The 27,764-nt window shown below is 37.8% G+C and overlaps 2 protein-coding genes across 5 annotated transcripts in view; one reads left to right on the plus strand and one right to left on the minus strand.

The window, feature by feature from the left end:
- Window positions 1–3,317: 3,317 nt before the first annotated feature.
- qtrt1 (queuine tRNA-ribosyltransferase 1) lies at window positions 3,318–12,813 on the minus strand. Its single transcript, XM_053492835.1, has 9 exons — window positions 12,503–12,813; window positions 11,456–11,524; window positions 10,321–10,459; window positions 9,243–9,437; window positions 8,924–9,062; window positions 7,919–7,994; window positions 7,421–7,530; window positions 5,425–5,509; window positions 3,318–3,700 (listed from the first exon to the last, which is right to left on the minus strand). The coding sequence occupies exons 1-9, from the start codon at window positions 12,800–12,802 to the stop codon at window positions 3,524–3,526; spliced, it is 1,290 nt and encodes a 429-aa protein (XP_053348810.1). The 5' UTR covers window positions 12,803–12,813; the 3' UTR covers window positions 3,318–3,523.
- A 2,073-nt stretch (window positions 12,814–14,886) lies between these two features.
- Window positions 14,887–27,764, plus strand: part of dnm2a (dynamin 2a) — a 52,092-nt gene continuing 39,214 nt past the window's right edge. For 2 of the 4 annotated variants that reach the window (XM_053493187.1, XM_053493185.1), the window contains exon 1: window positions 14,887–15,222. In XM_053493187.1, the coding sequence (XP_053349162.1) occupies window positions 15,062–15,222 (161 nt within the window). In that variant the 5' untranslated portion in view covers window positions 14,887–15,061. The remainder of the gene's footprint in view (window positions 15,223–27,764) is intronic. The other 2 variants (XM_053493184.1, XM_053493186.1) reach the window with 2 other exon arrangements.

Below are 27,764 nucleotides of genomic sequence, written 5' to 3' on the forward strand. Positions count from 1 at the left end.
ATCCCTGTTATCCGTTATCACCCAAATGAGGATGTTGAGGCTGGTTCCTCTCAAGGTTTCTTCCTACTGCACTGCCATCTCAGGGAGTTTTTCCTGGCCACTGTCGCCGTCATCCTCGGCTTGCTCATCAGGGACAATCTGATCATTTTGATTCATACACATTCACAACTCATACAAACTTCAATGATTCTTTTGATTGTGCAAGGCCTCTTTGCGACAATGTCAATTGTTAAAAGTGCTATACAAATAAAAATTTATTGAAACATTTTAGAGCTTGAGAATATTTGCAAAAATTTGCACAGTAAGATCTATGTACTCTTACAGTTCCGGTTGGAATTCTTTCTGTCATACTCTTCCTAAAGGAGGTTTAGACTAGGGCTGTATATTGTGATGTTTTTTGGGGAAACACTTTTACAGAACCCCACATTAAAGGCCTGTTTTTAGGATGTCTCTTTGGGAAACACTCAACAACCTCTGTTGACAGAAAAGGTTCCAGTTAAAATATGAAACTTCTTAATAAGCAGAGAATCCATGAGAAACCTTTATTGGATATGCTCTTATATACCAATAGTGTTTCCCAAAAGACATTTGGGTATTTATGATTCTTTTTTTACCTATAACAGGTCTACTAACAACTCACACTTGGAAGCTCTTCCAATGAATTTTAAACTGTTTTTGTTCCTGTTGGAAAACCTGAAAGAATCCACACACCACCTGATGCTAGAGCTTTTTTCTTATAGGACAGGGTTCAAGGTAGAATGAGTCAGTAAACCCCAAAGGGGACCCTTACAACCCCTTTTTCTCTATAGCATTAAATGGTTCCACCAACCGATAAAACAAAGAACAATTCAGGGTTTGTGGATTTAACGTTTGCAAGAGCATGCCAAGCAAAACCCATGATCTCTTTCGAAAAATATTTCTATAAAAATTTTTAATTGTTCTTTGGGTAGTTGACGGTTCATTCCTGAGAAACCCAGTGAAAAGTTTTCTTAAAGAAGGATTAATGGTTTTCTGAACTGCCTGATCCCAAAAAAATCATACTTGAAATCAGAATCGGAAACCAGAGCTTATTAAAAATACATGGTAGGGAATTTATAAGAGACTAACCCTCAGCTAGAGATGGAACAGCTGAGTCACAAACCGTCAAAGTTTTTCTGGTTGATAAAAATGAAAAAATGATGATACCTTCACTTTTCATCAGATTTGTATGTGAATACCATCACACTCATACTATATACAAAGAAACCCTAGAACAATACAACCCTCTGTATGTGCTTAATTATAAAGCACTTTATACTTATAAATGAAACAGCTCTTTCTTTCTCTCTCACATTTATCTACCTATCTTTCTAGTTTTAGATGTCTGGCACCAACATTTCAAGTCTCTATTCTGATGCTCGGTTTGAACTTCAGCAGACCAACTGACCACATATACATGCCTATAGTTGCTGCCATGTGATTGACTGATTACGTATTTGGGTTAAAGTGCAGGTGGACGATGTACCTAATGAAATGGCCAGTGAGTGCATATCACCCAAAGGCTTTTTACGTTATAATGAATTAATAATGTTCATAAATATTACATGCTATCCCACATCATCTGAAAAATATTACCCTCTTACTATCTGATGTCATGTAACTTGGGCAAACTTACAACTGGGAGAAGGGATTTTAGGAAATCTGATCTGAAGTCATTTGGCATCATGTTTTGGTATCACAGAATAGTGTTATTGATTGTTATTGATTTTTTTAATGAAAATTTTAAGCGATTTTAATTGTTAAGAATCTCTTAAATACACTATGGTGCATGCTTTCTCTGCGCATCCTGGCAACTGCTGTGTAGCAGAAACTCACTTGCACACAATGCAGATAACTGTGCATGCTCACAACATGCTTGTGTATAACTAACTGGAACTAGACTTATAACTGACCAGTAAAGAAAAGAGCTAAATTTTCATATACCATCTTGATTTAGCTCGATGGAACTGCAGACGCTTGATACGAGTCTCAGCTGAACTTTGCAATGCATTTTTGCAGGGAACAAAGTTTGTGGAATTTGGCCTTGATTATTTACATTTTACTCTCATTCTAGGTAACAAACTTTGAAGTCAGTGTGCAGAGCACGAAAACAACTAACGACCAAGACCTATAGTTATTACTTACATGCCATTGCATTTAAAATTTTTACTATACCAATTCTAAATTGATAAAACATTATGGAATGGTTACAGACTCCCATAAACACTAATCAGCCATAACAATATGACAACCACATTATGACTTCCACAGGGACCAAAGGCAAGCCCACCCAGTCAATCCCCCCAAAAAATCACAGATCACTGAAATAACTCAATGTTGGCCATGATAGGACGGCACCAGAACACCCAGGGCACCACAGCCCACTGCACATGGGGCCCAACAGGCAACTTCAAACTCCTTAAGTCCCAACCCAATCGAGCAGCCATGAGAGGTGCCAGACAAACAAGTCCGATCCATAGCACCCAAAAGATCCACCGCCAACATCCTGGCTCCAGATGCCCTCAGAGATCGACCAGAACGACCCCGATGGCACATGCAGAACCCAAACCCTAGGTGGTTTCAATGTTATGGCTAATCTTTTTTTGTGTGCTCGTGTGTGTAAAACAATAATGGAGTAATACTTGAAAAAAAAAATTATAAACATAAAATCACTTAATTTCACAATTCTTTTATTATATAAAACTTGCCAGCAAATAACGTACAGCAAATATAAAAACTAAACGAAACTGTTCTGTACTAAAACCAGATTTAGCAAAAATTCTAAGTAATAAATCAACAGAAAATGTTAAAATGAAATTATTGGACTTTATTTTGTCTTATTGTACTATAGGAGTTTGCAGGATGTGATTTGGGACACAGCTATTAACACAGGCTCTGTTCTCCATCCTGCCCTCTAGTGGCCAACTCAGGTAGAGCCACACTTTATTCCATAGATCAGCTTTGATTTGTGTAAATGAGTCCTCCTAAGACCAGACCTTAAACAACAGGTTCAAGAAAAGCTTTAAAGAGAGTAAAAATACAACTGTGACTAATGTCCTGATGATTGGGATGGGAAGTACTGATTTAAACAAAAAGAATGCTGTATATACTGTAGGTCAGAAAATTCAGAAAAGCTAGTTTGTCTGTGTGCATTTGTGTTTGTCTTAAACTAAAAGACATGGCTACAGAATCAATGAAATATGACCTAAAAAAGAAAAGCATATGCAACTTTCTTGACCGTTCCAGTTTTATAAAAGCATGATGGATTTGCAACCAGCAGAAAAGATAAAAAAAAAATGTTTGTGAAAATAAATATGGCAGCAATAGAAAAACTTTTTCCAATGCTATGTGCACCAGCTAAAAACAGACAATGACTGGATAAAAATAATCATCAGTCTTGTGGTCACTAAAATAGCACCAAAGAGAACATCTGGACAGATGTACAGGCTGGAAACAGGAAGTCTGTCAGCTCAAAAGGGAAGCATACCAACACTTCCATCATAGTTCAGATCTCGCCCTGAACGTCTTCACGATCCAGAGTAATGTTGACGGATGCAAGCGCGTCCACGGCCCAGCTCGGGTACTGCTCTGCGCTGGGGAACATCCTCCTCATGAAGCTGCGCACAAACTCGGGGAAGCGCTGCTCGATGATGCTCTGCCGCACTGAGCGCATGAGAGTCAGCTGCAAGGATTACCGCAAACAGCAGAGTGGTCGGAGGTATGGATGTGGAGAAAACATCGAATAATTTAACATTCCTAAGAATAACAAGATGATGATGATAATAATCATAATAATAATCTGGAGAAGATAAACAAGTCTGAAAAGAAAAAAGGCAGTTCAACTAATAGCGCAAAAGGAATTATTTCTCATATTATTAAATATAAAATACTTTATATATTATTTAGATAAAGTTTAATATAATATCGAGTAATTTACACAATATTTTGAAGATCGTTCCTGATAATAAAAGATGTTAATAATTATTTTGGTAAATTTTCTCACATTTACATAAGTATTACATCAGGAAAACAAAATATTTAAAAATAAAAATAATAATTTAGCTAATTTTATACAGTAGGTGATCCAAATGAATAATCCTGATTAAAAAAAAAATAAATTATAACTAATAAAACAATTAGAGAACATTTTGAGTTAAGAATTTAGAGAGATAGGGAATAGTTTTAGCTACTTTAACTACTTTAAGACACTACGTTTATTAAAGAATACAAAAGAATTAAATAAGAAAAGTATTTATTTTGGGACTCGTTGCCTGTTATACCTCTACAAAAAGCCCAAACTCACTTTCAGCCAGGCTGTGGCGTATCTCTGTCTCGCTCTCTCTGTCGCTCTCTCACCCCTTCACATTTTTTATTTAATTACTGCATAATGTTTCCAAAGTCAATAAATAACCATGATCTTAATAGTGACCAAAATAATTGTGATTATGAATTTTGTCATAATCAAGCAAGCCGACTAAGTATAACAAAGAAAGTTTCAGGAAAAAAAAAAAAAAAACTAAAGTAATAATTCAGAAAGAGATAACCTTTCGGGGAAACCAAAATAATGTTTTTCTGAGTGTGTAAATTTAGAAGTAAACTGAAAGGAAGTTTCTCGAATTAATATTATTACTTAGTAAAACATTATGTTAATGACATCTTGGAATTTTTTTTCTTGATTCTCACAATTCATACAAACTTTCTTCTTGTTATTATTCTTACAACCAAACTCATCACTTACCTCGGATCCAAAAAAGTAATTTACTAATTACTGAAAAACTTCCTTTATTCAAAGACTACGTTAGAGACTCACTTACTATCTACACTATAGCGCTTTATCCCATGTACAGGGTCGCAGGGTCCCAGGAGACTTAAGGCATGAGGCGGGGTACACCCTGCATGTGACACCAATCCATCACACACAGGGAACACACACTCACATGTTCACTCACACACTAAGGACAATTTTGGGAACGGATTGAGAGAGGAAACTGGTGCACCTGAAGGAAATCCACCAAACCCAGGGAGAACATGCAACTCCCCCCCCCTTTATTATTACTGAGACGACACATCATTTAAATAACCCTTCAGACATGTTACATTATTAAGATTATAATAAATTATTACAATAGATGCTTCTTCTGCTACCACCGTAATCCCTGAATGGGACTAACCCGTATAGATAATGGATGAATTGATAACCATTATGATGACATGGTGGACTAAACTAGAATTCCAAGATCCCATTGCTAACATAATCGTTATGATAAATGGAGTAATAACTGAATTTGGATTAAGAACTGAAATTGGGTGGATTGAGATATTAAGTAATCATTTTGAGAATTACTTTTAAAATGTGTTAAAAAAAAAAAAGTGATTAAGATTTCACCAGTATTTCATTGTCTGTACCTGGTAGGAGATGTTGTGGATGGTGATGTGATGCATGGCGGCCGTGTCGCTCTTAAACGACGCGTGCAGATACGCTCGACTGTGTCTGAGGATCACAAGAGGAGAGAATAGAAATCCCATCAGCCGAGGAATGAAGGAATAAATACAAGTAGAAATTTGCTTCAAAATAATTGAGGAACTTCTGAGGAACTTTATGAATTTCTTATAAGGCACTAAGTAATCATTTATAAAAACTAAATAATAATTTGGAATTTCTAATTTATACCAAGAATGAAATTAGAAAAGTTCTAAAAAAAACATTTAATTATGTCTCATTTACATTTAGAGCGTCTGCTAAATGCTGTAAATGTAATTGTAAAAATTAGGTTATTCTACTGCAGCTAATCCAGAGAAAGTATTCTAAAGTTAGAATTTTGTGAAACTTTCTTATAATAATAATAATAATAATAATAATATCCTGTAATAAGAATAAAATAAAGGATTTTCAAGTCAAACCCGGGACTTGTTATGAAATCAATGAAGGCAACTGACATTTACAGAAGACTTAAAGCACAGTATGGTGATGAGACTCTTGGGTGCAGTGAAACATCTGAATGGTGCCAGCGGTTTAAAGGCCTGAGTGGAACGCCTGATCCTTCAAAAATCTACGGATAACTTGTTGCTAACTTGCAAAAGAGACGCATCTGTCTGTGGGAACTGTACACACAATCGTTCATCAACACCACTTACACATTACAGCAACTCGGCTGGGTGTTACTGCCACATCCTCAGTACAGTCCTAAGATCATTCCAAGCCATTTCCACATGAGGACAGCGCTTTCCACCAATCATGGCTCTAGAATACTGAGTAAACTTTCTGCCATGATGGTATCCAAGTACTAGTGAAACTCTGGGATAAGTGAATTTGTGTAGCAGGGGATTATATAGAGAAATAAATGGAGTTTTTACTTTCACAACTGTGTTCTCTTGTACTGAACAATCAAAAGTCCTGGTTTGACTTGAACGCCCCTCGTATCTTGAAAACGTTTTGTTTTTTTGTTCTGAACAAGAAATAAGAGAAAGTAGGCGAGAGAAGTACAGTCTTATGCAAAAGTTTGAGCTTTGCGGTTGTGTTGCAGCCAGTGACACAGGAAACATTGCACGGGTGGAGGGAAAAATGGATTTCACTAAAAAACAGCAAATTCTGAAAGCAAACATCACACCATCTGTAAAAAAGCTGAAGCTGAAAAGAGGATGGCTTCTACAACAGGACTATGATCCTAAACATATCTTGACCTGAATCATACCTGAAGAGACGCAAGATGAAGGTTTTGAAATGGCCATCACAGTCCCCTGATTTAAACATCATTGAAAATTTGTGGGTAGATCTTAAAAGAGCTGTGCATGCAGGACGACCAAAGAATATTAATATAACTAGAAGCCTTTTGCAAGGAAGAATGTGAGAAAATCCTAAGTACAAGAATTGAAAGACTTTAAGACATTTACATTGGGCATTTGGCAGACGCTCCCATCCAGAGCGACTTTTTATCTTGATTTTTATCTCATTACACTGAGCAGTTGAGGGTTAAGGGCCTTGTTCAAGGGCCCAACAGTGGCAACTTGGTGGTTGTGGGGTTTGAACCTGGGATCTTCCGAACCGTAGTCCAATGCCTTAACCACCGAGCTACCCCTGGCTATAAAAAGTGTTTGCAGGCTTTGATATCTACCAGAGGAGGTGTTACTTAGTACTGCTTACTGTATGTAGGATGCCCAAACTTTTGCAAAGTGCCACAATAATGTTTTTTATTTTTTTATCTTTACATAAAAAGTAACTATGCATTGATGTTTGCTGAAAATGTTGTGCATTTGTTTTATTTCTAAGAGACTGTATTAACATCTTTTCAATAAAAAAAAAAAATTACCAAACTTTTGCCTAAGCTTTTGCAGAAGACTGTGTATTTATTTTATGAAGCGAACGCTGACAGCAGACAATGATAAAGACGGCAGACATTCCTACCTCTTGCAGGTCGGACACTCGCAGTCGGGGTCTATGGGCTGGAAGTCCTTTGCATACTGTTTCTGTTTGATCTGTAGAGAACCCCAAGGGACCAGAGCCGAGCCAAACCTCTGCAAATGTGACATTTGCGTCATTTAAAAACAGACCAGAATGTCAGACCTGTCTTTTACCTAACCGTAAAAGTACAATGATTATGATATTACAATGATATGGTGATTAATAGTGATGTCAGTTGTTTTGGTAACATATTAACATAGTGTGTAATTGTATATGACAATGCAAATAGTGTAATGCTAAGCAATGTAGAAGTACTGTACCAACAGCAGAGCTATGGTTTTTTTGGTAACTTTAGATGTGCAAAGTCACAGGAGGATTTAAAACAATATTCAGAATTGTAATTTCTGAGCAAATATTTAAATTATGTTTTTTGACAAATAGTTTAATTGTGGCATTTCTAAAAAGCATTATATTGTGTATAGTGTGTGTGAAAATACATACAGCTGTGCGAGTTGGAAAAACGCAATCGAACATGTCACAGCCCAGAGCGACACACACCACCAGGTCCACGGCGTAGCTGGAACACAAATGAACATCGATAAATGGGCGTTTTTGGAATAAAATGCAATGTAAGGCACCACATAATGTGTGAAATCCCAAATCAAACCTTAAATAAGATCTTTGGATAGAGATTACATGTGGCAGTGCCCTATAGGCTCCGCTACATGTTAGAAAACATGATGTTCCCTCTAGGATGATCTTCCAGTAGCGATGAAATGATGCAAAGCCCTATATGTGTCCCTAAATGCAAGGGGAAAAGTGCCTTCTGGGCCTTCCTTATTTGGGTGGGAACAAAGTGCCCTCTAAGGTAACCTTACAATAGAAAAAACATCACGCAGTGCTCTCTATAGGCACCGCTAAATGTGAGAAAGTGTCCTCTAGTGTGACATTACAATGGAGAATACCTAATGAAGTGCCATATAGGACTTTGTACATGTAACAATACATTATGGAGCACTTTACTGGTACCTCTAACTCTAAGGAGTCCCATGCCCAACAGGCTCCTCTAAATGTAAGAATACATGATGCAGCGCCCTATAGGCTATTTGAAATGTAAAAAAAAACTAAAAAAAAAAAAAAAAAAAAAAAACGAGGTGGCATGCCTTCTAGGGTCCCCTTCCAGTAAAAAAAAAAAAAAAACCTGATGCAGTGCCCTATAGGCCCCCATACACATCAGAGATTATCTGTCCTCCAACATGTGAGAAAATACGCCACATGTGTTACACAGCCACCATTAAGCAGGACATCGAACCAGTGGTCTTGGGCTGTCAATCAAACCTTCGCCTTATGACAGATGTATCCCTGGGACTGCATCCCAAAGGTACCTTTTTACTCGCAGCTGCCATTTTGCACATGAGCAAGTGCAAAAAAATAAATAAATAAACCACTTCACTGTAGCTGCTTTATACAGACTACGTTTGGGAGAAACAAGGAAGTGAGTTTTACCCGACTCCCATCAGGTAGCGGGGCTTCTCTCTGGGCAAGTGGTCTGTGCTGAGCGTCACCATCTTCCAGAAGTCGTCCTTCTCCTCTCCGCCACTCAGACCGCCGATGGCAAAGCCGGGTACGTCTCTCTTTGTCATCTCTGTAAGATGAAAGCCATAATGCAAACTCAGAAATATACATACACAAAAAAAACTTTCAGGACGAACAAAAAACACCTTAAGAACACACTGAGGTTAAAGGAAAACTCCTCTTACATCCTGAAGCACAATAAATGTTGCCAGACATAAGAAGACGACAGAGGGACTCGGACAGCGCTCACCGTCCAGACACGCCTTGCGCAGCTCGGCGTTAAGTCCTCCCTGTATGATGGCGAACAGGTTTTGCCGATGTGGATTTTTATTGGCGGCGATGCAGCGGTCCAGCCAGCGCACGGAGCGACGCATGGCTTCCTCCACCCTCGGCCCCGTCAGCGTGCTACTCACCACGTCGTCCAGCTGCATCATGATGTCCGAGCCTGTAACAAGAACTGGGTTTCACTTAGAACAAACTTGAAACCTTCCTGCTCTGGGTTTTTACACAACAAATAGAAAAAAAAAAAAAAACATTTGCTGTCCTGACTTGAGTACTTGATTTACAGGTTGCCATGGTTAGAAGCGTTGCATCTGGCTAACCTGATAAGTGCACAATAACTTACAGTATGTAACAGGTAACCACAAATCAGACACATTCCTGATAAAAATATAAGGATGATCTTACATTAATTTTCTTTAAATTAAATAAATTTGTTATGAGCAAAATACACACATCTTTAATCATTTGAGGTTTTAAAGAAATTTCTTTGCATTTTGATTAATGCATTCATAAATGTTTTTTGCCTTGAATGTCTGAAAATTAAGCTCTTCAGTTTTCTGAGCACATTTAAAAGAATACGCTGAAATCATTTGTTTTATTTTATACTTCATTTACTTTGACATTTTGTGCACTTTATTTTCTTTTTATCTCATATAAGATGAGGCCATCTTCTATTAATTATTAAAGTGATATTTCATTTTTTATTAAATCATCCATCAATTTTGCATGCACTTTTAAAACTTTGAGAATTTTGTAATTAAGAATTGAAGAAAAGCTGCTGCAAAATCAGGAATTTTAAGGTGCAACTATTACAAAACGAACCTGCAAATTAGCTTTACACAACAAAAAAAAACTATCAGGACGAACAAAAAACACCACAAGAACACACTGTCTTACAGTGTGGAGGGTCTGTCTTACAAACTGAACTCCTGTAAATGTGTGGTGTTTACTTCTTTGTAAAAGAACAAACTTTTAACTTTTAACAGTCCCTGATAGTCTGAGTGTTTGGGAATCTTGTAGTAGTCTTGCTCTGGCTGAAGTCATACCGAGGCTGTTCTGGATGGCGACGGACTGCTCGGGGGTCAGCAGGATCTCCTTTCCGTCGTACGGTGAGCGGAAGAGCACGCCCTCCTCTGTCACCTCGGACAGCTCCACCAGAGACACCATCTGGAAACCTCCACTATCCTAACAGGGAGAAAAGAAGCCACCGGTTAGGCTTAGTCCAATAATTGTAGCAATTCTTACTTGCCATTTGTTTAAAGGAGCAGTGTGTAATTTTGTTTAAAGGAGCAGTGTGTAATTTTGTTTAAAGGAGCAGTGTGTAATTTTGTTTAAAGGAGCAGTGTGTAATTTTGTTTAAAGGAGCAGTGTGTAATTTTGTTTAAAGGAGCAGTGTGTAATTTTGTTTAAAGGAGCAGTGTGTAGTTTTTGTCTGCCTCCTGCTGCCTGGAATGTGAACTGCATTAACAACAAGAAGAAACTTCTGACCTGAACCACTGAATCAAATCGTATGTTGCCGGCTAATCTGGTTTATACCCTTTAAATCAATTTTACTTCTATTGTGATTTTAACAATATAAAAAAAAGTAGCTTTACAGGGATAAAAATTCTGGAGTTTTCTATGACTATCAAAGTCACAGTATAAACCAGGATGAAGAAAAGGACACAGTTGGAGTTAATTTCTGGGCAAGAAATGTTTAAACAAAACCAAACAACCACCCTAAAACAAAACAAATAGCTAGAGTGATCCATTTATGCTGGTATTGCTAATCAACATTTTTATAAATATTTATATTATTATAATAATAAAAATATTTTTAATTAAATATTTATATTTTATGTTTAAAATATATGTACATTAAAAAATATATACAAGTTTAAAAAAAAAATGCAGCTTTAAAAATAATTGCCAAACACACACACACACACACACACACACACACACACATATCAGTCTGTCTCTTTTTACCTTGGTTAAATGTCTAAGAATTCTAATTCCTCAATTTAAAAAAAAAAAAAATTACTCAATGTCAGCTTCCTTCAAAGCAATAATTTTTTTAAGTTCCATTTAAACACACATTACTCACTTTTTTCTGTTTCAACAGAGACGTGTCTCATTATGGAGGTGATGCAGGAAGAGAAAGACTGAAACCTGCAGTAAAGGGAGGTGTGCTGGTCTTACCGTCAAGAGGTTTCGCTTCCAGTTCATGAATCCGTGCAGGCCGCCGGCTTTCTCGATCAGCTCAGGACCCTGCGACACGACACAACACACAATTTCTACTTATTTTAAGACCTTTTTTTTTTTTATTGTTATTATTATCATGAACACAGCGAGTTTGTAAGTGTGTGTAAATCATTATTTTTATGCCATTAATGAGAAATTGCGATGTAATATGCTCAACTCTGTTATTTAATTGTTTCTGAGATACTTGGATACGAGCTGATATCAAAAAGTTTCGAGACTAGTTTTGTAACACTCCAACAGATGGCAGCACAAGGCTCCACACACAGTCACAGGGAGCACTGACTTTCATAAGTCAGTGTGCCAAAAGACATTGGCCGGTGTACATCAAGAGCTGTGCAAATGGTGCTATTCCAACCATGTACTGTACATTAGCATGTCTGCTAGTTTATCATGGATAGCAAGTTAGAACAAAGAGCAAACACAAAATTCTGCATGAAACTGGGCAAATCTGCCACGGAGACGTTTGACATGGTTCTGGCAAGTTTCGCGGCGATTCTGCAATGAGTGCTTCAAGGTGTTTTAAGTGGCATGCATGATTTAAGAGCAGAAGAACATCCAACATGATGATCGTCAGAGAAAAATCCACAACGTTGCTGCTGTTATGTCAATAACATGTGATTTGAACATGCGCTGTGTTGCTGCCGAGTTCGTCCCCAGGAGGAGAAGGGACATTGCGTCGAAATCTACCAAGAACTCCATCAGTGTGTCACGGATGACCGGTCCTTCATGTCGAGGATCATTACGGGTGATGAAACTTGGGTGTATAGGTATGACCCTGAGATGAAGCAACAGTCTTTATATCGGATCAGCCCATCATCTCCACAACTAAGAAGATGATGCTCTAACTTATTTCCGCTTTATAATCTACTTTAACACATTGAAGGCAAATAAACCTCAGGTAAGAAAACTCACTACTGATGTAGCTTCTCTGTGTACTCAACCCTGCTATGTTATAGTGCAGATAATGAGTTTTTATTCACCTACAGGTCTCATGCCCAGGTGATACGTGTTCCCGAGACAGATGTGACAGTCCAGCTGTTCCAGTTGTTCCGTAGTGATTCCCTTCATGGTGCCCTGCGTGCCCACCGGCATGAACACCGGAGTGTTAACGCTGTCGTGGGGGAGACTGAGCACACACGCACGCGCCTTGCTCACCGGACACTCCGCGACAACCCGGAGAGCGAGCGGGAAAGCCGAGGAAACCGCTCTACCAGCTGCCATGTCGGATTCACTCGCACGCGCGCCGCTCTCCGCTGCGGGCGCCGCCATTTTGAAAAGCTTCATTCAATATCCGTATTTCCCCTAATCCCCGCCTCCCGTGCGCTGATTGAGTGAAATCTTCCTTCCTGTAAAGGCGATTGGCTGGTATTCACCCCCAATTTCAAAATATAAAAAAATGTATATTGAATATTAAATATTTTTAAAATACTGAAAATCTGTATCAAAATCTGTATACTTACACTTGCTGTATATTTAAAAACATTTAACGGCCTTTGTAGAGACGAACACCCAGCCAATCAGAGCACAGGACGAGATCATGTGAGACACACCCGGAAGTAGTTTCTTAAACAATAAACTATTATTTTTATTTTCATCTTTCACCCGAAATTATATTATATTTGTCATGTTGCTACCTGACAATAAGTTAACTACCTAGAAAATGCTATTTTATTACTTGGTAAGTTATTTATCCACAAATGTAAAACCCTACTGTTTTCACAAGAGATTTCACATTTCTATAAAATCATCTGTCACGTATCTTGACATTTATATTACAAATATATATATACTAGTAAAAAAGATAGATTGAAGAATGCATCCATCCATTTTTTGGGTTTTTACTTATCTAAAATAGAGAGTCTAGATACATGCATTTTTCCTGCATCTACTTTGCCCATCTCCACAAAACTCACTAAATGACCAACCAATTTAACCTGAATATTTATGGAGCATTTAATATTTTGGAAACTTTTATACAATCATAACTTCACACCACACAGAACTCATATGGAACAACAGATACACTCTACATATGTTGCATTAAAAAGGCTGAACTAGTCAAAGAATATGTAGACAAAGGTTTCCTATCATAAATTTTGAATTTAATAACAGTATCCGGTTTTACATTCCTACAGCCTTAAAAAAAGCTTCAAGGTTTTGATCTTCTCTTAAAATTTGACTTCCATATTCCCACAATAAACTATTAGCATTTTATATATTCATATTATATTTCACAGCAGGTACTTTTATTTTTGATATATATATATATATATATATATATATATATATATATATATATATATATATATAGTCATAATATTACACCACATAGAACTTTTATATGGAACAACAGATATACTCTACTTAGAAGAAAGTCAATATATTTTGAAGAATTGATGCAGAAAGGTATTTGGTCTGTGACTCATTTGATTAATAATAATGCCTTTATTTTAAGACATGAACAATTAAGAATGGCTTATTCTTCACTTTTTTGAATGAAACGAAATATCGGCACAACATAATAAGTTACTATAGCCTACCCTTTAATTAACGTTAATGGAAAATATTTTTAAAAACAAAAATTCATGAACAAATCTCAGCGTTATCACCTCTATTAGTATTATTATTATAAATTATTACTACTAATAATTATTATATTTAATTCATCTTCTATACTCCTTTTACTGTTCAGGGTCGCTGGGAGCCAGGAGAGCCAAAACACACAATTTTCTATTTATTAAATTAAATATTTTTTCTATGATTTTTTTCCCCTGTTTTATTTATTTATTTATTTATTTATTTATATATTTATTTATCTTTTGGTGTTATTTACTGCTTCCAAATGCCACAGATTTGGAGATCATCATCACTGCTTTCTATTTATTTATTAATAACAAGAGTAACACTTACAAAAGTGAATGAAAATAGTATGACAAAGGTTTAGGTGTAAAAACTGAATTGCATAATTAACTATCCACAGTTAACAGAGCAAAAGAAAGAGATATAGCTTTATAATACAGTATAAATAGACTTAACACAAAATATGTAAATAAATAATAACCGTAGACAGAATAAACAAATAAACAAACAAACACAAGCCTTTATAACACAGGTAACACCACCAATGAGGAATTTACATAACATCGTAACATACGTACGCAACATACGTAGCACCACCAATAGGAACATACGTAAGGTGCATGCGTAACATACGAACACCACCAATGGAAAGCAAGAATGCCGAACCCGGAAGTATTCGAAAGCATCAAGGCTGTCATGTTGCCAAGGGGCGGGGCTTAGAGTCACCGGCAGACAGAGTCCGGAAGTCGGCTGACCGGATGGTCGTTTGAAGTTTTTTGTTTTGTGAGTTTTTTTGTAAACGCCGATTGACTGCACACACACACGCGCGCGCGTCTGCTATTCCTACTAGAATTTCTAATTCCCATTAAATGATATAAGATATTAAAGGGTGGAACTTGGAGAGTAACTCGAGCTGAACTCGTTGCTGAACACGACCGAGCCGAACCGAGCCCAGCTGAAGCCATGGGGAACCGGGGGATGGAGGAATTGATCCCCCTGATCAATAAACTTCAGGATGCGTTCAGTTCGATCGGACAGAGCTGTAATCTGGACTTGCCCCAGATCGCCGTGGTGGGAGGGCAGAGCGCCGGAAAGAGCTCGGTTTTGGAAAATTTCGTCGGCAGGTTGGTTTCGATATGATTTTTTTCCCACCCTGTTTTTTAACTTGCTAAACTAACATGAAAACCTGATTAGGCGTTACCATTTCATTCTTTGATGCAATCCTTTATGCTTTTACGTTTTGTTCTGCTTTGTTTAGTCTTTCTTTACATTTCGTCGTCTTTATTGTATTTTTTTGTATGAGATGCACAGACACCACTTACGCAGTTCTTGTAAGCGCCGTCCGTTGAAACTAACGCACCGTACGCACGCGAAGTGCGTACAAGGCGGAAGCTGCGCAGCGAGTTTAGAAAGGGAAGGTGGCCTGTTTATAAACGAGCTAACAATCAGTTTCTGTGGGTTTGGGAGGAAAAAAAATATTTATATACTTTAATTCATATATATAATTTTTATGTATTTTAGCGTGGTATAATATACACATTCACATAACAGTTGTATTTACTGACCAGGTTTGCAAGTTTAAGCTAGCGATAGGCAACATAGATATAATAATAATAATAATAATAATAATGTTTTTAAGTGTACTGTATAATAAAAACACTCTTTGAAAGCATACATCCTAAAAATCATGACTCGTTGTGTACTTGTTTTGTTTTCGTCCAATGAAATTCTCACTAGTTATCTTAAGCCCCGCCCACAATCCATGTATTCATTGCTCTAAAGTTACAAATGATAAAGCCGCAATATTTTTTGCTTTATTTAGTTTTATAGATAGTGTTTCTGTCTGGCACATTAAGGTCTCAGTGGTAGGTTTCTTGCCTGCCATCCAGGAGGCCCAGGTTTAATTCCCACCCAATGCCCAAGCCCCCCTCCCGGTTTTCCCCAGCCCCTGAATCGAATTGGAGATTGCTTCAGGAAGGGCATTCGGCATGAAACCTGTGCCAAGTTGTGTGCTGGTCGAAAGTTCTGCTGTGGCAACCCCTCGATGGGAGCAGCCAAATGATGACGACAACAACAACTATTCATGTTTCTGTCTGTCCCTCATTAGAGTAAAGAAGGTCCCTGTGTTTGGACGAGTGAGTTTTCTTTCCTCAGACTGATCGAGAGCACGTTTCTTGCTTCACCAGAGTATAAAAGAGTATAGGTCAAATACATACAACATCTAGTCATGTAGGTCTAGGATATCTTCCCGGGCGTGCTAGCAAATCCTTCACGTCTGATAAGGTCATCTTTGTGTTTTTGCATAAAGTCACGCAAAGCAAAATAGGACGTTGTATATGATATGATATTACATGAGATGAGAAGGGAAGTATCCGGGAAAAAAAACACTTTAAGTCTTTTGTAAAGACTTTTATCATCAAAAAAGGGCTCTTTCAGGTGTATCAGGTGTTTAAGGTGTATCAGGTGAGTGTTCTAGCTCAGGTATGGACTGTGGAGGCTGTTTATTGCAGCCACACCCAGGCAAAACAGCAGCCTTTTCCACACACACTTTATCTTGTGCTTTTGGTGAGGTGCTGAATCACTGCTTTGTGATTGTGTGTGTATATACACAATATATATATCTATGGGATGCGAGGACGAGTAGGAGTGTAGAGAAAGCCCTGTACCCAATCTATGCACGCTCCTAGACTCCTCGGCACGGTCCTGGCATTTCCTCTTCCTCTTTCTGTCTGTCTAGCCAGTCTGTCATGCGCTGACTCAGACTAAAATGATTTCTGCTAGGATTTAAACAAACATCTAGTGGAACATTTAGACAGCTTTTTAGCCATATACTGTATCCGGCGTGTACAGAATTGGCTTTACTATCTTCTTAAGTGTCCAGAGGGTTTCGTTTACCCAACAGTTGTCTTCATTACAGCCAAATAAGGAAGGAGAAAGAACACACTCAGAGTTGTGCAGCGATAGGAAAAGAATCAGTGACTCGGGCGATGTAACAAAGCAGAGTTACTGTTAACACAATGCAAGGTTGATAAATTTCCTGTGACATCCTAGCCTGGAGTGTGTTACACTGGAGTCATTTGTCTCATGAGGATTGCAAATATTTATTTAGCAAAGTTTTAGTCCATTTATAGCTACAGAGTTTTTTTTTTGTAACGCTGTGGGACGTGTTAAACAAGTTCTGGAGTTGAGTACATGTGGAATGAAAACATCAATTTTTTTTCCATAAATGTGAACAAAACCAAAAGCGAAACTTGTCAATGCTATGCTTTTTTAAAATTGTTAAAGCACAAAATGACTTATTATTATTTTTACTCTCAGTTGATTTTGAATGCTCTGACCTCCTGCTGGTTCCTGTGTCCTACACACACACTCATTGTGTAACACAGCCAGTGGCCTCTATACCAGCCTGTTCAGCAGGTTTTTTTCCCCCGTAGCTAAGTAATAAGCGTGTTTGGCCCCACCCTGTACACGCTAGCAACCAGACGCACATACGGACGAAGCTTAAGACTCTGGACCGCTTTAATACACTCTTATGTCTTATACACATTAACTCAGGTGTGATCGGGATCACCTATGAGAGGGCGGGGCTTTGTGTTGGACTCGTAACCAGAATCCCTTCTTCATTAACAGTTCTGTTTGTGACCTTCAGGATTCTGTGAATTAAAAAAAAAAATTGTTAGATGTGTGATTCCAGGTGGTGTGCTTATATATGGGGTGGCAAAGGGGTGACTTGGGAGGGGGACGGCATGTTTCTGTTATGATGGTATGTTGTAGATATTATGCTGAGATATCTTGAGCGTTATCAGCGTTTTTATTTGAAAACTAGGAGAACTAGTCCTCTCTTAGGAAGAGCATCTGGCGTGAAACCTGTGTCAAGTTGAATTTTATGTTTCGTTATTGGTGTGTTAATAATTATAAAATGTTTTATATAGTAATACTGTGATTTTCTGGACTTAAAGCATGACACAATTCTAAACTAAAAATAAAGCCATAAAAGCGAAACATGGCATTAAAATAATAGACGTTAATTACACCTGCTCTGGGTTTGATGTGTTGTATGTCCGAAGACTTAATGATCTCTATGTTCCCGAGCAGGTTGATGTCATTACCGTGTGGTCACACTTACGGTTGTAGTTTTGTGGGCGTGTACCATGAAACGTGGCCCTTCCCAAAGTGAACAAAACTGAGGCGTGAATTGAAGTTGAAAATCTTCTGCGTCCCACCCAAACTTTTAATCACGACTGTGATCAGCCCAGTAAAAACGATTAATTGAAACATGCATAAAGACTGGGGAAGCTGGTGCTCAAACATTTACGTTGTATTTTTGCTAATATACAGAGCGCGCATTTACACATTTCTATGTTATCACCTGTTAACCTGCTGCTTTTGACTTACCTGGGAAGTGGGAAGTTAGAACATGGTACTGTAGCATGGTTTCAGTTTTTCAGCTACGTCTTCAAAACGTTGAACTGTGTAGTCAGTAGAGATGGGGGGAAAATCGATTCTGATTCTGTTTTGTATGACAATTTATGTATATCCTTTTTAAAAAATAATTTGAAATGAATATATGTTTGCAATCGCAATACAAATCCAATTAGGGCCAAGATATTGTGATATTGTATCAGGTTGTATCAGGACGCTAGAGGGTTATAGATTAAACAAGCGATTATATGCCTGACCTGGGTTGATTGACCCAAAGCTAATATTTGTTGATTTGTTGATGTTGATTTAAGGTCACTTATTTTATTTTTTCTACCGTTTCATACATAATTTGCATATAAATGAGGCAGTCTCAGAAAAAATCATGCCTTTACAGTGAGAGTGCTCACTTAGTGCTTTGTCACAGAAACTAAGGGTTAGTCTTAGGGTGTAATTTAATCACTGAAATCTCTTTTCAGTCCCACCGTGTCAGTGCCTTCACCTTCATCAAGCGCTTTATCCTGGTCGAGTTAAGGTTGATGCTACTGTAGATGGCATTTTTGTTTTTCCTCTGTCCACTTCGGCTTTGTTTGTGTTTAGATTAAGTGTTGAGTTATGAAATATGACTTGTGACATGGTTTATTGCAAAACAAATGTTGCACAAATTGTGATTTGACTCTTGTGGTTGAGCTGAATCATATGATCTGAGTCCAGGGGCTGCACAATGTGTAGAGCTGTGCGACTAAATGGATTATATGACTTAACTAATCATTTGTTGGTCGATTGTAGAGCGGGAGATTGACAGTGGCGCTCTTCAATTTAATAAGTTATATAATTTGATCGATCTTTTGTTGTACGATTGCATTGAATCGATGAATGAGTTTTCAATTCATATCTATTCACACTTTTTACAATTATTTTTAGCTTACAAACTTATTAATTTCTTAAAAATATACCACAGGTTTTGCAAAAAAACAACAACAACAAACTGCTTCCATCTGTTGCAGATACTCACATTTTGCAAGACTATTGCACCTTCTTTTTTAGACTTTATGTGTGGTTGGTTCAGTATCGCCACCTGTCTGACTGGAGTGAGACGATTAGCAGGAACGGAAAAGCTATCACTCATCATTTTGTACAAGATGTGACATTTAAACAATCAACAATGCTGCAAAGTTACACAGCAATGTTTATTCGATAACTTAAAAAAAAAATGTATTCGATACAACCCTTAGTCGTTTTTAAACATTTAAAACCTGTTAGAAATCGAGCTGCTTGAGACGAATCGGGCAACAAACATGAGTGCTGTTGAATGGACTCACCAGTCAAGTTATGACTCACAGCTCCAGCAGTGTACTAAATCAAGTAGTGGTCAGTTGAGGTGGGTACTCGTACGACAATGTAGCGTTTGCACAAAATGCAGACCACACATTGAGTCATCTTTTCATAAAATAGCAGGCTTTAACTCTGAGAACAAGCTGAAGCTTTCAGACTACCTAGAGGTTTCTTGAATAAATTGAATAGTTAGAAAAACTAGCATCTTAGCAAGTGAAAAAACTGAGTAAGACATAAGTAAAAATTTCAACATTTTATATTGGGTTTAAAATGACGAGAAATATGACCGGAATCTGGACATATTCAAGATATTTTTACCTGTTAAGAGAGGGAAAAACAAGAAAAATGAGCTTTATTTACGGTGCTGAATGTCAAGTGATCCATTTCTAGGTACAGTTTACAGTATGTTTAAGTTATGTTGTTTAATACCAGTAGAGAAGCTGTAGTGTAAACAGGCACACCCTCACTAGCATGTCTCATGCCTCCTTTTATGCAAAGAAACACAGCTTAAAGAAGTTCTGTTGTTGTTAATTAGTAATTAGCTGTTAATTGTTTATTACTGATTAATTACAGTGGTTCACACAGACATAGATGTATGAAATGTCATGGTATATTATCGACACAGGTCTAGTACACACTTTTACGAGCAGTAGCAGGTGAGTATCAGAGTTAAGGAGACTTCAAGGACAGACTTGTCCTGCAGGCGTCTGTACATTTCCTGCTGAGCTCTCCGACAAGAAATAGGCCTGATAAATGATTTACAGCTCACTGTTTGTGCACTCATGCAGGATTTTGATATATTCGCTTCATATATTATTAATATAAGTGAGTAAATCAATTTATTACCCTCCCAATTTTAGCTTTTAAATAAAACATACTGAGTGATGGGCAAGCAGGGCGATATGATGAAATATAATAGACTATAATGGTGTGCTGAACTGCCTTAAGCTTCGATTTCAGCACACATTCTTCATGCCATTGTTTCAATAACTTTATGCAACATCACAACATTTATAAAAAAAATTTTCATCCAGAGCTGCCTAAAATTTTTTGGGTGAGATATATCTATGTCAGGAGACTTAAACCACTGCATAAACTTTTTAAGGTTTAAGGATTAATTTTTAAATATTTACTATTTTAGATTTTTTTAGGATAAATAATTCACGTTTTTTAATAATTGAAATTATTTCTCTATGTAATCCCCTGCTACGCTTATGCACTTATCCCAGCATTTCACTAGTGCTTGGATATTGTTAAGATTATCCTATCTCTAGTAGTAGAACTCTAGTACTGAAAGAGAGTTTTCTCAGTATGCTGGAGCCATGATCGGACTGCCTGTCCGAATCATGTCTGAAATGCTGGCGCCCCAGGAGCTCCTTTAATGTTTCCCCAAACACGAAGAAATTATTTGGAGCAGGACTCGGGGGGGATCCCACTGACAGATGTATTTCTTCCGCAAGAAGTTATCCCTCGATTGTGCAGAATGTTCACAACCGCACTGGGCTTCAAACTTAACTTGACCGGGAACATCATTCACGGACGTATGGCCTTCTTTTAAACGTTCGCACCATTCAAATGTTTCACTGCAGCTGAGAGTCATCACTGAGAGTCGTACTGTGCTTGAAGTCTTTTGTAAACGTCAATCAAAACATTTTCTTTCGCCAGAAATGTTATTGCAAGTCCCGGTTTGACTTGAACAAACTTTCCCTTTCTTTGCATTATATGATTTTTCTGTAAAATTGGGCACCTTCAAAAATGGTTCTCGTAGCCATTACCAACCTTTGAAATATCTAGACACAATCAAAGAATTTTTTATTTAAATAGTATGAACATAAATTGCATTTCAGCATCCCCACACCTCTCTCAGGCATGCCTACACTGTTACCATGACAACCCGCGTGAATCCAGAACTAAATACTGATTCTGGATCTGCACGAAGAACTTAAACTGCATTAAACTGGTTGTTTTGTGTAATTATCTGTTCATGTATATAGTGCTAAGTCTGTGTGCTCCATGCTGGGGGTCGCATATTTATGTTCACGCTTGATAGAGGGTTCTTTGTCTGTTTCTGGCTCATGAGGAAATAGTTTTAGAGCATCATTTTCAAGGCATGTCTGATGTTTAAGTCTAAACAGCAAAACACAGGGCAGGTCTGGACTCGACACGGCGCTCATCAAAGACGCATGCTTTATAAAGTTCTGACGTTTGTGTTGAATTCATCACAAAGACGGTCTCTGTATTGTGTCTGTATACGAAACTGATGTGAAGATACTTTATACTGTACACTGTTTGTTCGAGTCACAAAACGTGCTGCATGGATTTGGACCAATCACAGCCAACATGCAAATGAGTAGAAGATGACTTGGTGGGAACTAAAGAGAGCAACTCGATATAACTGGCAATAAATCCATGAGAAACTGACAGTGAAGATTCAGACCGGGATACGGTATGTGTTTAATGTTTATATAAGGAGTCTCCAGTGTTAGTGGAAAATCTGTCACTCTACCTCGCAGGTTGTAGCACCACATTAACTGCAGCTTCAATCGGATGAAGAGTGTGAAATGGTTGTGGTGTATAAGCTCAGAGAGAGTCCTAGCTGTTTGGTGTTCTCAATAGCTGATTGTGTGAGTGTGAGGGAGTGAAATATATATATATATATATATATATATATGTGTGTGTGTGTGTGTGTGTAAGACGGTTATGTCATCCTTTGAATTCCTGTTGTGACGCAGTGTGTTTTTGGTCACAGGCGCACGCACACTGCATGAGTAACGTGTGTGTGTGAGACAAAGTGTTGGTTGTGATGGCAGCACGGCATCCCTGTAGAGGAGCTTTCTCCCTTTCTCTCTCTCTCTTTCTCTCTCTCTCTCTCTTTCTCCTTCTCTCTCTCTCTCTCTCTCTCTCTCTCTCTCTCTCTCTCTCTCTCTGTGTGCATGTGCGTCTCACACTGGTTTCTTTCAGTAAGCTTTCTCGTCAGGATAAAAACTTAACCACAGCAGTCATTACCGCTGAGCTTGTGACAGTCGACACACTGCATACACAGGATATACATCACACACACACTTCACACTGCACCAGTTGCATTTTTGTTCAGGATGTGCTGTTGTAGAAAAATTACAAGTGACGGAGTACAGTAATGAAGCATGAGTATTTATACAGCACAAAACAGTTGGACATGTTTCACCTCTCATGCTTACTTAAGCGCTGACACTGGAGACTCCTTTCATCAACTTTAAATATACGCTTACTATGTCTTCAATTAAGCTTGTTTATAAAAGCAATATTTTGTAAAATTTAATTAGTGTTAACTTGTGATTTGCAGCTACACTGCTGCCAGAGCTGCTGCCAAAGAAATCAACTTCAATCAAAATCCAGGAGGGCTGTAACCTAAATCGAAAATCATCTGTTTCTTTTTTTAACAACATATAAAAATATACTTGACTTCCGTACTTCTTGGATGTGCTTTCAGATTCTTCTTGTTTACATGTGATTATAAGCAGGGTAATCAGAACCCAGGTAGTAAACATGTAGAAGGGGTGTTCAAGTCAAAGCAGGACTTTTGATTGCGCAGTAGTACAGAATACAGTTATGAGAATGGAAACTTTTTTTTTTCTCAATATAATCTGCCTTAATGGATATTAAGGTGTAAAGTTTTTTCAGTACATCAGAGCCATGATTGGAGTGTCTGCTTCACGTCTAAAACGTTGGCCTCCTACGAACTCCGTTAAAACCCCAAACATGTGAAAATGGCCTGGATAGAGGTCAGGACTATATGGGGGATGTGGTAATAACTCGCAGCCGAGTTCCTGTAATGTGCAAGTGATGATGGTGAATGGATGACAGATGTTGGCGACAAGTGAATTCACAATTTTTCTTTCACATCACTGTACTGAAAATGTACCGAAACATGATCTTTTTTTTGCACACCATTTTAGTTTACCTCTATTTTATATCCCACAACAATGATCTGTTTGTACATTAAATAAGATCATACACTTCACTTAATCGGAGCCAGCAGTAGAGGAAGAACATGAATATCCAGCTTGTGATTTGACACCTGTGGCAGGAAAAACCAAGAACACGACCCTGCAAGCAAACAATGCAGGTTCAGCTACGGGTAAATGCAAATGGAAAAAGGGAACAACGAATATCATGGCTTGCTCAAACTCGTATGAAGTGTGATGTGAATTTGGTCGCAAAGCATTAAGTGTGGTATTGTCTGGTTTGTCTGTCTTTTTCTGCGGTAATGGTATTATATTTGCGCTTTAGTGGTATGAAAATGGTCCTAAAAGTTATTACACTTGTGTGGGAATAAATGTGCAGAAACCAAAGGTTTTTAGAAACTTAGTACAAGAGGAATCATGTAAAATGAGGTAAATATATCGCCTGAATAAAAGGAACCGAGGTGGAATTAATTACGAACTCTGTTCAAAAAGTGAGAACCACCATCATGGAACAGGGGTCTGATGTGTTGAGACTTGCGAGGGTCCATGATGGTGCCAGAGTCCATGATGGTGGTTCACACTTTTTGAACAGAGTTCGTAAATAAAGGCAAGTCAACATTGACTCCCGATTCCACCTCTGTGACTCATATTTGAGATGTTTAAACAACAGAAAACTGTTCAATCAGTTCACCCATCTTTATTTTTTCGAAAGCAAAGGTATATGCAGTGTTTCTTACGCACATGGTCTGCGACACACTAGACACCAACACTGTACTGATAAATCCCACGTATGATGTCAGACATGCATTAGCCACGCGCTGCTTAAACATTAACCTAGATAGTTTAGCTATGGACGTATAACAGTGCTAAAATTTCTCAAGGCAAAACAGTATGTTGAATTACATAAACTTAAATTTTCTGCATTGCAGTTGAATCTAAATGGAAGAAAAATCCCTACGGAATTTACAACTTTTAAAGTGCACAAAAATCGCAAGGGAAAGCACGGTATTGAGGGGGTATTATGACTTTTATAGCATGATTTCTGTGTGAAAGTGGTTAATAGATCACCTCTGGAGCATTTTAAAGAAATGGCAGAAAAACACAACCCCTCTGCAGAAATTCGTGTCTGCAGTCCAAGCATAAATAAAAGGGCCTGTATTTTTGCTACAGAAAATCTAAACTGTATTTTTTCTTTTTATGTTGCATAGGAGCAAATACCCTACTGGTCATATAGAAATAATGCAGTTACTGTACGGTGATATAATTTTTAATCATTAGTGATGTCCTCGCTTCTAAACACAGATTTAGGGCAAATATGCAAACACCTTGTTTTTCCACACCTGGTGGTGATGTGGTTCTTCTTTATGTTTTGTTTAAGCATCTCCAGGACGCTGGTCACGTCCCGGCTGTGGTTATAATGTCACCCATAACTCCCTGTTTATTTATCTGTCTTTCATTTCAAATAAATGATCTTCTTTACTGCTAGCATCAGTACACTAGCTAACATGAAATTAGATTATATTACAATTGAGACAACGTTATTGTCATTGCGTGAAAGTGCATGTAAAGTTTTATCACATTCATAAAAGTTTATAATCTTCTTGCTAATGCCCTGAAGCTGACTAAGATGAGATAACTGGAGAGGATTTCTGACAGGAAATTTGCTTAAAATCTTACTAACCAGTTTGATCTTGCTAGCTAACATAACATAATCTAATTTAATTAATGCTAAATTGATGCTAATTCTTTCCAAGGTAACAGAGATGAGCTGATATGACTAGATTTCTGAGAAAATATTTTTCATATTATTAAATCGTTATAATCTTCTCTGCTGAAGTTGATGCTCATCTGCTAGCGAAAATGAGTCTTTTCTGACATGATTTGTCATTTCCTGTCGGGGTTTCTTAGTCATTCTTATTATTGTTTTGTCACATTCTTAAATATTTATAAGCTGTGTGGCTAATGCTAACCAAGTGGATATCATGAACTAATTTGACCAGGGCTTTTGAGAGGAAATGCCCATAATTTTATCTAGTTAACATTAGCAAATATATCAGGATTTTTGGGACGATTTAAAAATAGTCAGGTAACTAGCATGAGCCAAGGATATCATGAGTAATATATTTACACTCCTTTATTCTTATTGCTGCTCACTAAATTGGTCTGTCGGTTAACTTAACGTGTCCAATAATGTAAGATTCCTGGCCTGTGCGCTGGATGTGTCCAAAAAGAATGTGTGTGTGTGTGTGTGTGTGGTGTGTGTGACTCTGCTGTGACTCAGCAGTGGAAAAATAAAGTCTTCCCAGAAACTTGTGTGTGTGCCAAAGAGTAGGATGTTCTGAAAGTAAAAGAGAGAAAAAGACGCAGGGAGGACGACTAGATGAATAGTATTGTCATTTAGATGTTTCACATTTAGTCACGGTGTGTAATCAGACCATTACCTCACAGTTGAAAGGTTTCTCACTCCAGTAGCTCTCATCACTATTGTGTCTGGCTGTGACTCTCCAAAACCCGAAAGTCTCCCCATTTTCCTGTGCTGAATACCATGAATTAACAACCACTTAAGCTGTGTGGAGTTAATAAGGTATTTAAAAAAAAAAAAAAGATTTCACTCTCTACACTCTTTTGCTTACATTACTTTCCATCAATTAGACAGCAAATTAACGTGATTATAAAGACGCAAACATGATCTTAGTGCAATCTTAGTGGGGTCAGACCTAGGAACGTTTCCGCATCACTTATAACATGAACCACGTCACATTTACAGATAGACACACACAAGATTATGAAGAACCGATGTAGAAGGTTGTTTAATATGATAGGCGTATAAATCAGAACAATCTACCTTAAAAAGCTGTGAATCACCTTACAGTACCAAATTGGGTATCTTTTATTCCAGAAATTAGGCTGATTTTAGTTTTTACAGATAGTAAGGTAAACACCACAAAACAACAGTTTTCTGGTTGTTTTTTAGCTCTGCTTAAGCGGGATTTTGTCAGTGCAATCTAGCAACTCAGGTTGCGATGTAATCTCAGATATTGTTTGAAAGATGCTGGTGTATAAATGCAAGTGAGTTTTGTTGTACTCTTGAGCAAATGCAGATAAAAAAAATTGTCAGTTTTTGAGTGTTTAAAAATTTACCTAAATAATTTAAAAAGTGTGAATCGATTCTGAATCAAAAATTGAGTCATCAGTTAAATTAAACAAATCGATGTACAAAAGATCTGTTTGATTAAATGGCATTGCTTTAATTTCCGGTGCTGGTGTGCCTGCGAAAATCGTGATTATGTGGAACAAGAGCGGGGAAATAAAAGTATTGAATTTTAACTCCGATCAGAAATAAAAACAAACAGGCTAGATGATAATGGAGGGAAAGTCATTGGTGAGGTAAATATACCCATGACACCAACTCCCCAAATGTGGACTTTAATTACGCTGAACAAAGGCCAGAGAGGGCGCTACCCAATTCTCACCAGCTTTAAACAAATAGAGGTTTTATTTTTCTTTGCTTTTTGTCACACCTAAGTGATCACTCGTTATAGGGGTTAATCAGTAACCCGGTTCACTTCAGCAATTCTCTTCAGGCGTCTCTCTGTTTGCACTTTACGCCGAGGCTGATGTCATCTCTCCTGCGAGGGCTGCACTGGTCTCATTTTCATATCTAGGTCTGCAGCCTGGTTTGGGCGTGGCCACTGCGTGGGCGGAGACTGTGGTCAGAGATTTCTCGTCTGATTGGTGCAAGATTATTATAATAACAAGATCGAGGTTGGTGTGTGTGAGAGAGAGAGAGAGAGAGAGAGGTGCGTGTGTGTGTGTGTGTGTGTGTGTGTGTGTGTGTGTGTTCTGCTTCAGTTCGTCTGTGTGTCTGATCCTGCAGCACTTTTACACTCATGCATTTATAATACATGAGACAAACAATCTGCTGAGCCTCGTCTATCAGTTACACTGCATGAATAATACACACCAAC

Source organism: Clarias gariepinus, chromosome 3, assembly GCF_024256425.1.
Source record: "Clarias gariepinus isolate MV-2021 ecotype Netherlands chromosome 3, CGAR_prim_01v2, whole genome shotgun sequence".
NCBI lineage: Eukaryota > Metazoa > Chordata > Actinopteri > Siluriformes > Clariidae > Clarias > Clarias gariepinus.

Bases quoted from the DNA above. Each gene is read 5' to 3' on its own strand.
- qtrt1 (XM_053492835.1), bottom strand. From the start codon at position 12,802: ATGAAGCTTTTCAAAATGGCGGCGCCCGCAGCGGAGAGCGGCGCGCGT. The intron at 9,438-10,320 runs GTATGACTTCAG...TTCTTGTTACAG, and splicing joins CGCCATCCAGAACAGCCTCG to GCTCGGACATCATGATGCAG. The intron at 9,063-9,242 runs GTGAGCGCTGTC...TTCATCTTACAG, and splicing joins GCGCAAGGCGTGTCTGGACG to AGATGACAAAGAGAGACGTA.